The 15,233-nt window shown below is 39.0% G+C and overlaps 1 protein-coding gene across 1 annotated transcript; it reads right to left on the bottom strand.

The window, feature by feature from the left end:
- Nucleotides 1–224: 224 nt before the first annotated feature.
- LOC118653714 (NADH dehydrogenase [ubiquinone] 1 alpha subcomplex subunit 1-like) lies at nt 225–657 on the bottom strand. Its single transcript, XM_036304446.1, has one exon. The coding sequence runs from the start codon at nt 555–557 to the stop codon at nt 267–269; it is 291 nt and encodes a 96-aa protein (XP_036160339.1). The 5' UTR covers nt 558–657; the 3' UTR covers nt 225–266.
- Nucleotides 658–15,233: the final 14,576 nt, after the last annotated feature.

Below are 15,233 nucleotides of genomic sequence, written 5' to 3'. Positions count from 1 at the left end.
ACTATTACATATGTCCCCCTTTTCCCCCCATTGACCCCCTCCAGCCCTTCCCCCCCAACCCTCCTCCCCACCTTCTCTCTGAGTTTCCGCTCTCTGTTCCATGCTTCCATGTCTCTGGATCCACTCCGTTCATCAGGTTTTTTTTTGTTTTTTATTTTATTTTTTAACTTTTATTATGCATTACATAATGTACTGCATTATGTAGCACATATGCACTGGTAGATGAGCAAAACTGAGTTATTTTTCATTAATCAGGAAGTGCTTCCTTAATCAATATCCTCCAAACCCTTTGACACATAGTAACGATTAACTCCAGACATGCGCCCATCTCGCTCCATCAAAGACCACTGATATGAATAGCAGGCAACCCTTTTTTCCTTGCCCCCGTTGCTGAACCTGTGAATGTGCGCAGTGGCAATTCCGGGGATGAGCAAGCACACGCCCATGACAGCGAGCCTGGGGAGAAATTCGAACCACATCGCGGCAAGGTTACCAAAGCCAGAAAAATACCTCCAGCTCCCGAAAAGTGACCGACTTTGATCCTGTCCCACTCTCATCAGTTAATTTTGATGATTAGTTAGATTCCACAGTGTAACCCTTGCCAGCTTACCCATTCAGCTCTCTATCTTCTGAGGCTTGTTGTCTGGTTCACACTCACTTCTGATTCCTGACTTTCAATAACCGACAAAGGCATCCCAGGTGCATTCAGCCTTGTGTCTCCCTGGACACCCACCATCATCTCACATTCATTACTATGTGCCCCATAAGCAGTACGCTCCACATGGATTATCTCATTTAAACTTTATAACAACCTTGTGAGTCAAGTACTGTTAATCAGTGTTCAGGTTATTAAGAAAACACATAGAAAATAAGAGGTGAAGTCAGGATTTGAACCCAAGCAATCTCTTAACTGCTATTCTCCACCTCCTCCCAGCTCTTGCTCAAAAGGAGAATTGAATAGGAGTCATTTGGGTAGGAGATAGGTTTCCTAACCATATTGAGTTGTTACCAGTGTGGGGGAGGGTATAGGTCTAGCTCAGTGGTTCTCAACCTTCCTAATGCCAGGACCCTTTAATACAGTTCCTCATGTTGTGGTGACCCCCAACCATAAAATTATTTTCGTTGCTACTTCATAACTGTAATTTTGCTACTGTTATGAATCGTAATGTAAATATCTGATATGCAGGATGTATTTTCATTGTTACCAATTGAACATAATTAAAGCATAGTGATTAATCACAAAAACAATATGTAATTATATATGTGTTTTCCTATGGTCTTAGGCGACCCCTGTGAAAGGGTCATTCGACCCCCAAAGGGGTCACAACCCACAGGTTGAGAACCGCTGGTCTAGCTGCTTAGAATGATTCTGTCTTCCAATAGTCCTTTAATTCTCTTAGTGGTAAGAGGCTTTATTCATTTTCTTTGTATTCACAATTGGCTTTTTACTTTTTATCCACACAATAGGCCACTGATAACCCAGACTGTATTCCTTACGGGCTATCATGTCCCTTATCACTTGTTTACAACAAGGGCTCTGGCTTGGCCTTGGCTTTTAGGTGAAATCATCTTAGAAAAAATACAAGAGCCACAAAAACAGAGTTTTAAAAAAATGACAAATATTGCAAGCATTCATTTTATACTCCCACAATCTTTATTTTCCAATTTCTCTTAGTTGAAAATGAGAACTGTAAGAGATCTTAGAAAATAGTGGACTTTTAGAAATACAATTACCTATAAACAAAATACTCACTGCTTCATCCTTACTCCACACAAAGCAGGTAATATTAAAGAGACTTGGAAAGAGCTTTATATCTGTAGGTTCACCACAAAAACTTAAGCACACTCAAATAAACAAAAAACATGAATAACAAATACTTTTTTTCAAATCAAAAGGATAAAAGACTAAAGTAGGAATTCAATTAAGAGCTTAGTGGCTTTTAATAGGTGGCATTTTCTAAGTAAATTTCCCAGTCTAAACAGTGATATTACAAAGCAAAAGAAAGTTCCTCTGAGGAGCTATCTTGCCTCCTAGAGAAAATTAAGGCAAGATGATTTCTACTCGGGGTTGCCAAGGTGCAAGGCAGAAATACTGTTATGTAAGGGAATGGCCTTCTCACTTGATGAGAATAACAAGAAACACAGTAAAAGTCTTAGCTTGGTAGGAAATGAAATATCTAGCTCCTGAAATATTGCTGTGAGCTCTGAGTGACAGAAACAGGAAGGAAGTGTGAGCAATACCCTAGTCTGTATTGCACTTGGCCTGTTAGAAAACCACGTGGTGGGGCATGTGACAAACTCTGTCCCTGCTCTTGCCTTACGTGCTCCTCGTGAAATCTTAAACCACATTGGGTTTTTGTCAAATGAGTCAGATGTCTGATCCTGACAGAAGATTCTGATGACTGGGGTCTGGTCTATTTTGTACACAGCCATGTTGTGAGCATAGTACAGTGATGGCGAAACTATGACACACGTGTCAGGGGTGACACGCGAACTCATTTTTTGGTTGATTTTTCTTTGTTAAATGGCATTTAAATATATAAAATAAATATCAAAAATATAAATCTTTGTTTTACTATGGTTGCAAATATCAAAAAATTTCTATATGTGACACGGCACCAGAATTAAGTTAGGGTTTTTCAAAATGCTGACACGCTGAGCTCAAAAGGTTCGCCATCACTGGCATAGTAGGTATTCAGCGAATGAATGAATGAATTTGCACACCTCAGGGTCCAATCATCTGAGAGCAGACTGAGAAATATTTTGGGCTTTCTTGCTCTTCACCTAAACAATGGTGATGAAAACTGAAAGAAAAAGACATGCAGTAGAAAAGGTCATCCGTCATCTGCCACAGTAACTGAGTTATTTTGTTCAGATTCAGTTTGTATTTGTGGCGTCTTTGCAGAGAAGATGCCAGAATATTACAGCTAAATAATCATGTTTTTGTGTATGTGTGTGCGCGTGCATGTGATTGTTCTATAAATGTAGGTACATCAGATTCTATAGGTATAGCCATGGCTATGGTTGACTTTAGTTAACTTTCCATCAACCCTTCTGAAATGAAAGACTTTACTAATTCTACTGATTTAGCAGTAATTATTTAGAATTATAGGAAGCAAGCTTGACTCATAAACAAAATAGCCCATCCCCACTAATAATATAGCTCAGTGATAATAAGAGGAGAGTAATCTGGGAAGGTCACTCCTCCACTCCAGAAATCTCATGACATCTAAATTGGGAGATGGTGGCCATGTAAACAAATTCAAATTACCTTCCAGCAAAAACCTCAAACTACTTGCTTGAGATGGTTTCGGGTAGAGGACCTGAATCCAGATCAAAATCAAAAGCCACAAAAATACTGAAATAGCTGAAACAGAGACATAGTCATTACAGGAAGCTTAGGAAGGTTCAAAGAAAGCTTAAAAAAGAAAAAGAAAGAAGAGGAAATACTATACAGCAAGAGAAGCTGGTGGTATTGCTCATCCCTCCTGGAAATGTTGATGACATCCACTGAAGAGGAAGGGGAAGGAGGTAGAGGGCAAAACAAGCAGCCTAGACAGGGACAAAACAGGAAACAGGAGTGCTGATGAAACTGAACTGTAAATCGGGAAGAGAGCAAAGACTCCAGCCACAGAAGGGTAAAGACACCGGAAGAGGACAAAATGAAAGTAGTGAGGGACTCAGAGAGAACTATGGACTAAATAGCGCATTTACAAATAGATAATGAAGTCTCAATTTTCCTACTGAAATGACCTGGAAAACAGGCTGAGACGTATTACAGTTATTCCCGGGATGTTCTATTATATTAGATTTGCATCAAATATTGCTTAAAATAAATGGACCTTCAAATGTAGGGAATTCTGTTTTTGTTGTTATATAGAGATATCTATATCTCCATAGTAATAGGTCAGTAGATTGCCAACAATATGAGTAATATTATCTCATTCTCACAAGTCTTAGGAAGTATGTAGTTTACCATCCTTAGTTTCTAGATGCATTCTCTGAAGTTGTATCATTTGTTAGGGGTCAAGTGGCCAGTGCAGGATAGTCTCAAGACATGAATTTCTTACTCTCGACTTCACAATCTATATTCTAGCTGCCATCTCATCTTGCTTCCCAAGTATAGAGCCATTTGATCAATACACGACATTCTACTGAACATAATGAGCCACCTCTGGTTCATTTCCCTTTATATTTGATCTATTTTTCAGAATTGCTGTTATTTTCCTCTGCCGACCTTTCCTGGGAGAAGCAATAAAATGCCCAGAATTAAGGAGCAACCCAAAGAAGAAAAAAGGAGTCTAGAAATAAGGTCTAGAATGGTAGAGTGCTGAAGCCTGTTAGGATAGTATAGATTGCTGAGTTCAGTTCCCTTATTAGAGTGACTAACCTACTGATCCCCAATTAACCACCTTACTAAAAGTAACAAAATCTTTTGACTGAATGGAGAATGATCAGTAGCTATGTTTCTTATATTTATTTGCAATACTTTGGGGGAATTATTGTATTAATAATCTAATGTAGCCATTATTATTATTTATAAAATAGCAACAATTTGGTATGGGTAAGTGATTTGTCCAAGGTTACATAACATAGTAGATTTTTTAAAAAATATATTTTATTGATTTTTTTACGGAGAGGAAGGGAGAGGGATAGAGAGTTAGGAACATCGATGAGACAGAAACATCGATCAGCTGCCTCCCGCACACCTCCTACTGGGATGTGCCCGCAACCAAGGTACATGCCCTTGACCAGAATCAAATCTGGGACCTTTCAGTCCACAGGCCGATGCTCTATCCACTGAGCCAAACAAGTTAGGGCATAGTAGATTTTTTTTCAAATTTCTCCAAACCTTATTTCATCCAGGAATTACACTATTACCAGCAAGACCCAAATTCAATTGAATTTAAGCTTATGTCACATAGCAATGGTTGTTGTTTTGTTGTTAATCCTCACCTGAGGATATTTTTTCATTGAGTTTTGGAGAGAGTGATAGGAAGGAGGAAAGACAGAGAGAGAGAAACATCGATGTGAGAGAGACACATCAATTGGTTGCCTCGTGCATGTGCCCTGACCAGGCCCAGGGATTGAGCCTGCGACTGAGGTATGTGCCCTTGACCAGAGTTGAACCCAGGACTCTGCAGTCCATGGGCCGATGCTCTATCCATTGAGCCAAACCGGCTAGGGCAGCAATGGTTGTTTTTAAAGAAATAAAAGTTTTCTTCAGAATCCAGAGTTGATGTTGTTCATTGGCTGCCATCCTGGTATGCAGCAGGCAGAGGATACTTCCTCTAACCACCAGGACAGTTTTGGATGCTCCATTGCTCTTTCATAATCCAGTTGGTTTGCCATGCTCCTTGGGTTAGGAAATAAGCCCCTCGGGCACTATTGCACAACTTTATTTAAGGTCTTAAGAAGGCAAATTCTAAATGAACAGAGAGGTCCACAAATATTCATACAAATAAAGCCAACACTTAATACCAAAGGGATTCCATTGAGAGAACAATTGTGTTGTTAGGAATTTGAGGACAGATGTAGAAAGTTGCTGTGGCCACAATGTGAGGACATTCTTCTGTGTTGAAAAACATTCAGGGATGCCTTCTTTTATGCTGATGTTCAAGTTCACATGCTTTTTAGTAAATGTTTCTGGACAAAGTTTGTTGGAGGAATGAGAAACTGGCCGCTTAGGTCAGATAGTTTGTGTTCCTAGATTAGACTCATAAGATTTTCTTTGATTTGGGTTAATGGTGCTTAAAGATATTTGTGTGATGAAACACCTGAAAACCATGTTGCATTTTATAGAATAAAATGAAATACAAACACTTAAATTATTATTTGTTGTTGTTAATCCTCACCAGAGGGTATTTTTCCATTGACTATTTTTAGAGAGAGTAGAAGAGAGGGGGGAAAACAGAGAGAAACATCGATTGAGAGAAATACATTGATTGGTTGCCTCCTGCACATGCCCTGACCAGGGCCCGGGCCAGGTAAGGAGCCTGCAACGGAGGTACATGCCCTCAATCAGAATCGAACCCAGGACCCTTCAGTCCACAGGCGACACTCTATCCACTGAGCCAAACTGGCTAGAGTTAAATTATTTTTTAAAAACCCCATAACTGTATAATTTTGTATTGAATCAGATACTAGCTTAAGAGGATGGTAATATTATTAAAACCAAAGAATTATGAAACATTATGGAGAAAAACTTAACATTGAGGTATTTTATCTATTGACCTATTTTTAAAAAATATTTAGCATGGAAAAGACTGCTAGTTGCCTATCCATTCTCCCCTTTCTCTTTGAAAGAACCTCAATTTTCAGCTAGGTGCAGAGTCTCTCATGGCAAAAAGTACATTTCCCAGCCTCCTTTCTAAGTGTGTTCACGTGATATTTTCTGTCAAAGACATTGAAGCCTACTTCCTAGCTGGAAAGTCCAGAAAGGCTGCTGAAGGGGATTCAGCTCAGCTGGGAGGAGTCCTGTCTGCTGTTCCTTCTTTTTTTTGTTTTTTGGCCTGCAATGCAGATGTGACAACTGGAGCATGACCAGCCTTGAGATGGCCTTGATAATAAAAGCCACATGTGAGGCTGTGACATCCTGCAATGGCCATAGTTAGATTGTCTCCCTCCAGATTTATTTTATTTGAGAGAAAAAAATTCCCCCTAATTGTGGCTTGCTTTAGACCTAACAGTATACATTTTTCTTTTATGTGCCGAAACACCTAATCCTAACAGATACATTAGCAATAAAAAGATTTTCACCTCCAGTCCTAATATTGAATGTTAGACCTGGAACATCTAAAACTACTATTATAATACAAGAGTAGAGTTTGAACCATAGGTTTTGTTATTATCTGTGTGTTTTCTTTGAAAATCCATAGAGATAGTTTATTTAAACTAGTCTCTATTTTTAGTTTGGAAAGTTTTGCTCTTAAAAATAAAAAAGAAAAAAAAAATGGCACAAGATACTAGTTTCTCCAGCTCTGTCTCTCTCTTATTCTCATTAATATCCAGGAATAGTATATGTTTCATCTAGTCAAAGAATATATTTTTCTATGCATTTATACAATATGCTAAGTTCATAAAATATACCCACATAATTATCTGATATGATTCTCATAATAGGGCCACAAAGTAAGACAAACATAACTATTTCCATTTTTACTAATGTGGTGACAGGGTTCTCCTGTTCATTACATCACTTTGAGGGAGATGAGGCTGTTATTATCCTTAATACTCACAAAGCAGAATCATGAAATGCTCACATCATCCAACCCAAAGCCTTGAAAACAAGTTGCTATTTAATAAATACTTGATGAATGCCTGGATGGGTGACTGGTGAGTGAGTGAATACGGAAAAAGAGGCTCAGGGAAGGAAAAGGAGGTATCGGTGTCACAACACTGGAATTAAAATTAGGGTTTCCTCACCCTATTCTATTTTTTTCCTATTACACTGCATTGCCTCTCCCTAGAAATTAATTCTCCAATTTGCTGAGTTGTCCATTTGGGTGTACTGTCAGTGAAAGGCAGTATTCAGATGGCCATCAATGGTGAACTTCAACTGATGGCTCAGCACAACCCTGCACACACCACAAAAGAGTTTGCTTTCACTGGCAGCTCTCCCAGTCTTCACATGTTAATGCTGTGCCAACAGCTATTGTCCTTGACAAGTGACTGTGCTGGCAACATAGGATTCCCTTAAACAAAATCCTTCATATGGATAATCAGCAAAGAGTCTCATTTCTGACACCCTCCCAGAGCTAGGGTTTTTGTTTTACTTGGGAAAAAGTTCCAGGAGGCTTTGTGTTTTAGTAGTTGTGGTGGTTTAACTTGAGGATTTTTTTAAAGATTTAAACTGGGAAACACAAGAGCCACAGTAAAGCCTAGCATTTAGAGCATTGTCTTTCTTCTGAGAGAGCCGAGAAGTGAACAAAGCCAGCAAAGCCTGAAATCATCACCCTGATTTACTCTAAGGTTTGAGCCCAAAGTGAATGTAGATTGTGCAGATAATTGAGACAGAAATATTAAATAATTTCTCCCAAGTTATCTAATTCATCAAGATAGGAACAATTAGATTCTGAGCCCTCTTTCTTCTCAGAGAGCTAGTGAGAAGAAAATCTAAGCCCACCACTGACTACCTGTGTGACTAAAGATACATTATTCTCTGTGAACCTCAATATTAATATATCTGTGCTTGGGATAATACTGCTGGACTCTCAGAGTTGTTAAAGGTTTAAGTGAGATACTGTAAAATGCCTTAGAAGCAATATAGAAGCCACTCAATTCCATGTTAGTTTCATTCCTTCCCCCTTTAATATTGGCTCTATTTTCAGAAACCCTTGGCAAATTCGGTGACCAAGTAGAAAAAATGAGAAACCCAATATAATCTTTAGCAAAACCTTCAATTTGCTTTTGTGTACAGAAGTTTAGAAATTCCCATAATAAGTAAAATTTACAAAAATACCTAAGAAAATCTACAAGACATGTGACCCAGTTCACTTGACCTACAATTATTCTGGTTCTTTCGTGCCAAATTAGGCCCAGATTCTATAAGAGAAATCAGAATATTGAGTAGAGACATTTTGGTGCCTATCACTTTCTCATGATCCTGACCTAGAAATCCTTGTCCTTGTCCACACTTTTATATTTTTATAGCTTGCCTTTACTTTATTCAGCAAGTATTTTTGAAGCACCAGCTATCTGCCAGGCACTAATTGAGGTGCTGAGCCTATATTAAGGAACAAAACAGAAAATAGTCCTCTCTGTTAGTAGACAACAAACCAAACACGGTAAATCTGGTCTACTGGTGAGTGATATGCATGATGGAGAAAGAAAGGGAGATATGGAGTGTTGGGGCAAAAGTTTTTAATTAAAACTTAATGGTCAGGAGATATTGCATATGAAGATGAACAAGTAAAGACCTGAAGGAGGTAGTGCGTGATTCATGCAGAATCTGGGAGGATGGTAGAAGGCATAAAATGTACACAGATCCTGAGGCAGGAAAAGTGTTCACAGAACAGCAAGAAGGCCAGTGTGGCTACAGCAGAGACAATAAAGGAGAAAACAGACAAAGTAAAATGGTAAAGAGGCAGGGAGGTGGCAGACTGTGTATGGCCACCATGAAAACTTTTGTCCTTTATTATAAGTGGGTTTGAACAGAAAGGCCACATGACCTGACTTTCATTTTAATAGGACTATTCTGACTACTGTATTGAGAAATAGGCTGAAAAGCAGTGAGACCAGTAAGGAGATTTTTGAAATAATCTGGTGAGAAATGATGCAAATATTGGCTGATAGATTGGCTGTGAGAAACAGAGAGGCATCAAAGATGGCTCCAAGTTTTTTGGCATGAGAAATTAAAAATGGTTTTGCCATTAACGAATGTGCAGAAGACTAGAGGAAGAACAGGATTGGGAAAGATCAGCAGTTTGGTTCCAGCCATATTAAATTTGAGATGATTATTAGATATCCAAATAGAGATGCCGTGTAGAACATTAGATATCATTCGGAATATAGAGGAGAGGTCTGGAGTAGTGATATGAACTTGGGTGTTGTCATTATACATGATATTTTAAAAAAGGAGAAAGATATATGTGTGAATAAAGGTGGGCAGGTGGGTAAGCTGGGTAAACAAACTTAATCTCATGGCTCAGAGGAACTGCTCCTCGAAATCATTTGAATATAAGGTGTCTGGGAAGAGAAAGAGGGAACCATTGAGCTAACCAGTTTCAAAATCCTTCAAATGAAAAAGATGATCAGTTATGGGAGAACACTGGCTGCACTAGGGGCTGGAGGAGGGCATGAGGAAGCTCAGGAACTGCAGGTGAGATGTACAAAAGAAGGCTACTAAGTAAGGGACCAGATGCCCTGACTCATCCAGAGAGCGATTCAGACTTACAACGCATTGTTCAGACAGTGTGGTTTATTTGCTCAGAACTTTAAAACATTATAGTTCTCTTTGATTTAGTAATTCTACTTATTGACATAAATTCTAAGGAAAGAGATTTAATTTTTGTAAAATATTTCCATGTACAGCTATCCATCACAGTGTTATTTATAATAATAATAATTTTAAAAACTTGGTAACAATCTAAGTACCCCAAGAAGGGGAATATTTAAATAAATTGCCATATATCTATAGTCTAAAATACTTAGCCATTAAAAATTATGTTTATAATAATGCTCAATAACATGAGAGATGGCTATAGTATAATATTAGTTAAAAATGAACACAAGCCCTGGCCAGTGTGGCTAAGTGGTAGAGCATTGGCCTGAGCACCAAAGGGTTGTGGGTTCAATTCTTGGTCAAGGGCATGTGCCTGGGTTGCAGGTTCATTCCCAGCCAGGTCGGCAACCAGTCCATGTATCTCTCTCACATTGATGTTTCTCTCTCTCTCTCTCTCTCTCTCTCTCTTTCCCATCCTCTCTCTCTCAAATTCAATAGAAAAAAACATCCTCAGGTGGGGATTAACAACTAGAAAAAAATTATATAGATAAAACATGTTTATAAAATACGATTCTAATTTTATACATTCATGTGTGTAGGGAATACAGAATGAAAATAAATATACCTAATATTTGTCAGTGCTGGATTGGGTTTTTTTCATACATTATATATTTGCTTTTTCAAATTTTCTATCAGTGGCAGATATTATTTTTATAACCATATTTAAAATTTTTGAGAATTTTAAGTGGAAGATTAAAATAAGAAATTCCTACCCTGACCAGTGTGGCTCTGGCTCAATTGGTTGGTGTGTCCATCCATATACCAAATGGTGGCAGGTTCGATTCCCCGGTCAGAGCACATACCCAGCTTGTGGGTTTGATCCCCGGTTGGGATGCATGGCAGAGGCAGCCAATCAATGTTATTCTCTCACATTGATGTTTCTCTCTCTCTCTCTCTCTCTCTCTCTCTCTCTCTCTCTCCCTCCCTCCCTCCCTCCCTCCCTCCCTCCCTCCCTCCCTCTCTCTTCTTAAAAAAAAAAAAAAAAAAGCATTCCTGAGTTGCCCCAGTGCTCCTTGGGTTGGTCTGACTGCTAGTTTCTCTGTTCATTTCAGTTCTGGCCCCTATGAGGCCTCCCAAATATTCAGTACCTTGGTCTGACCTAAAACAAGTGCTCAAATATGAGTGATTGGGCAAAAAGCCTCAGGATGTTGAGTAAGAGCTGAGCTGATGACACCAGTGTGATGGGTCTACCAGTTGTCTCCTTGGGGTGTCGAAGCCTTTCATTAGCCTGGAGTTTCACCCATTTGAGTTGGCAAAGAGCCCTGTTTTCAGGACACCTAGAACTTGTCATTTGTGTCTGGATTGTTCATTCACTAGTACTCCTGAATTCTTTGTAGCAGGGTCATTTCCTGTTTAAAACTCTTCAAATTTTCTTCTTCAAAGACCAGGACTGACTGAAAATAATCTCTGTGCTACAGAGCATGAAAGATTCTTCACAATGGTAAGCCATTAGTGATGTGTTAGTCTGTCATGAAAAAAGAAAAAGGCAAAATAATTGGGAGCTACAGTTAGTCCCTCTGAATTGGGAGTAATCGTAGGCGGTACACCTCCCCACATTGGATTAGTGCATAGCATTTCCTGTGTTGGTAAATCCATCCAGGTTTTTCCTGGGAGGCTGGCTTTAATAGCCTTCTGCCTCTTTAAGATTGGGAAACCACCCAGGCCTCCCAGCTCTTGGCAAGCAATGTATTGACTTCATGTTGTTACTCAGCATTTTGTTTCTTATTGAAATGCCTGGCTCTGCACAACCGGTTTGTAAAATCTGAGGATCCTTGGGCGTGCCCAGAAACACAGGGGCCTCAGCAAGAGAGAACTAAAGGGACAGAGTGAGAACAGGAGAAAGACTTTACAGCTCCGAGCAGTTTGAATGAAGCCTATCAGCAGCCTAGAGTCTTGTTACTCCCTAGAGCCTTTCCTCTCCCTTCTCTTGGTCGCAATCCCACCTACACTTCTAGGAGCAACTCTAATGCTACCTTCCCCAGCCTAATTAGCCGGGTCCTCTTCTGTGTTTCCTGTTACACTCATTTATTTTGTCTAACTTACAAGTCTTCCTTATAGCATACTCTTTAAGTATGTTTTCTGCACATGCATTTCCCTACTAAGTGACCTGGACAATCAGAGTGACCTGGTTTAGTTTGCATCCCTTTCCATTAGCACAATGCCTTGCATTTTATTGAATAAAAATGCTGGAACTGAATGGAATTGAAGCCTAAGGAAATGATTTGATTTCTAGTAGATCTGAGAATGTTGAGTCATGCACAACTCCTGCCCTCCTTGGGTGGACCTCAATTACCCCTGGGTTTGCTATAGCTTCAGCAAAGGCAATATCTCCCGGGGTTGCTATGACCCGTAGGAATCTCAGCCTACACTGGCCTTAGGGTCTGTCTTTAAATCATCATAGAATCACATTCATTTTAATAGTTCATATACTAACATTATAAAGACACTGAAAAGAACAACATGACCTTATTTAATGAGGAACAACAACTTTTTGAAGTTATTTTGTTTGTTTGTGGTTTTTTTTTTTTTTTTTTTTTTTTTTAGGATATAAATGCCCTCACATAGGGGATTACTTAAACTTTTATTGTAGATTGAGCAAGTGGAATGTGATGTGTTAAAATGATCATGTAGATCAATGTTTATCACCATGGAAGAGTTTCTTGGAACATACTGTTCAGTAAGAAAAAGAAGTCTAATGTACTATGTTTATTATGATCCCTAAATATAAGTTCTATGTAAAATATGTGTAAACATGCCTAGAAAAAAAAACACATGGAAAATTATACAGGCATTTATCTGTCTCATAAAGTATCCATAACAAGAATTGGATATAGCCCAGTGAGCAATTATGAAACATGATTTAAATGAACCACTCAGAGTGGTAACTACTGATTGAGAACCAACCTCATCAGACTAGCAGTAAAGCTGCCATTTCTCCTGGTCACTGTGGGCCGTGCTGCAGGCAGAACTGCACAGCAAAAGCTACAGGGGTCAGAGGGCACTGAGTCCCAGAAGCAAAGGGCAGGAGGGAAGAGTCTGCTTCTTTTTGTAGTTTTTGATCCATTATTTTTAAAAGCTGGAATTAACCAAATACACTTGTGATTATGAAAGCACATGTATTATTGAAATTACTATGAAGAAAAAGAAACCCTGTTCTACCATGAGTCTAAAACTGCTCTGTTCCCATGAAAATATTTGTACAATCTTGAATTTAAATTTCAGCTTGATTTACTTTTTGAAAGGGATTACATTCATCAAGGACGGAATTTAAAAAAAAAACATAATAGCATTTATCTAGTGAAAAATGTCTCTCCCATGCCTAGAACCCAGGCACTCTCCTCAGCTATAATCAGCATTACCGATGTCTTATCTCCCTTTGGGCAATTTAAGATTTCTTAAGGATGCAAATATTTTGCCAGCGGTTCTCAACTTGTGGGTCGTGAACAATGAAAATACATCCTGCATATCAGGTGTTTATATTACGATTCATAACAGTAGCAAAATTACAGTTATGAAGTAGCAAAGAAAATAATTTTATGGTTGGGGGTCACCACAACATGAGGAACTGTATTAAAGGGTCGCAGCATTAGGAAGGTTGAGAACCACTGTAAATGTCAAATGAGAAGTTTATGGGAAATATTTATCTTTTCATAGCTTTCTGTATAAAAATTTCCCCCATTAAGTAAGAGAATTAAAGGTAATTTCCAAAACCATTTTGCTGGACTCTGTGACAGGATGCCTAAATCTTGCACTGTCATCACTTTTTAATTATTCTGTTTCTCTGCTTCAAGTCGGTAGTCTTGGTTAACAGTACAGCTAATGCAAAGAAATTTCCTCTTAAGATTCTTTTTCTTCCCTACTCTTCCTCAATCTATACCTTGTGGGAAAAAAGTCACATCTAAGTCATATTCTGAAAAGAAATTATTTACTGGAATTCCCATTGTGATTTATGCATATTATATGATCCATACTAATTAAATTAAAATCATTAATATCTAGTATGCTTGGTTCACTTAATCTGTTTAAAGTAACAGCAACATGCCCTACCTGGTTTGGCTCAGTGGATAGAGCGTCAGCTTGCAGACTGAAGGGTCCCAGGTTTGATTCCGGTCAAGGGCACATGCCCAGGTTGCAGGCTCGATTCCCCAGTAGGGGGCGTGCAGGAGGCAGCCAATCTCTCCTCCCTGTCTCTCTGAAATCAATAAAATCTATCTATCTATCTATCTATCTATCTAATAATAAAAAAATAAAGTAACAGCAACAAAAACAATATCAAATTCTTAAGAGATGTTTACCATGCTGGGATGGGTAGAAAAAGGTAATATTTATTTTAAAAATAAATTATAATAATAGTTAACAATTAGAACTGCATAACTGGTAAACCGGCACATTTCAATTTTATGAATATATTCTGAGCTACTTTCACTTATGCTTGGGGTCAAGTGTTTTGCCAGGCCTGCTCCAGGTATGAGAATTTGGATGACAGTATCATTTATTCATAAATATAGTTATCTGACTTGAAGCGAATGACCTCAGACCTAGGAAATGTCATCCCTGCTCTTGCTGCTATAGCACCTGTAAATTCAACCTCAAATTTTACTTTATTGTGCTTTCTCTTCCATCTCATTCTTTCCTTGTTCTTATTCATCTTTTTTTTTTTTTCCTGGCAGGAGGCTAATGTAGCCTTAGGGAGGTAGAGTTAGATGAGCACTAATACAAAACACAGGGAGCCAGGATTCCTGTCTAGTTCTCTACAAAACTAGGTCTCGTAGGCAGGTCACCACAGTGTTCATTTCTTTATTCAACAAACACCTGCTGAGCTCCTGCCATGTCCTAGGTGTTTAGAATGCAAAGATATTTATGACATGACCTCTGTACTTTGGGACTGTGCACCTGGCCACTCTACCTGTCCCTAAGGAAGCCAGATGTCAGGACAGCAGCTGGAGCAGCGAGTGGACATAAGTCTGTGGCACACCCCACACAACCCAATGTGCTAAATGTGGGTAGTGTGACAACTGAGGAGTCCAGGAGCAGCAGCCACAGAGTGTGAAAGTGAAAATCTGTTAGATGGTGTCAGGGAGCAAATGGTGGCAGTAGTGGCAGCAGGGATCTGGCTCCATGCCTTTCAACACTGCTAGCTGTTGCCATGGCTGCCATGGTTAGAAAGCAAAGCAAGTGGGGTGGGGCATGGAGTGAACCTAGTCCATGCTGGAGCATGATTTATCCTCAA

The sequence above is a fragment of the Myotis myotis genome, unplaced genomic scaffold, assembly GCF_014108235.1.
Source record: "Myotis myotis isolate mMyoMyo1 unplaced genomic scaffold, mMyoMyo1.p scaffold_m19_p_1, whole genome shotgun sequence".
Lineage (NCBI taxonomy): Eukaryota > Metazoa > Chordata > Mammalia > Chiroptera > Vespertilionidae > Myotis > Myotis myotis.
The sequence above is the reverse complement of the archived record's forward strand: the minus strand, read 5'-3'. Positions and strand labels throughout refer to the sequence as shown.

Excerpts from the sequence above, each read along its gene's own strand:
- LOC118653714 (XM_036304446.1), bottom strand. The coding sequence starts at position 557 with ATGAGAGTGGGACAGGATCAAAGTCGGTCACTTTTCGGGAGCTGGAGG.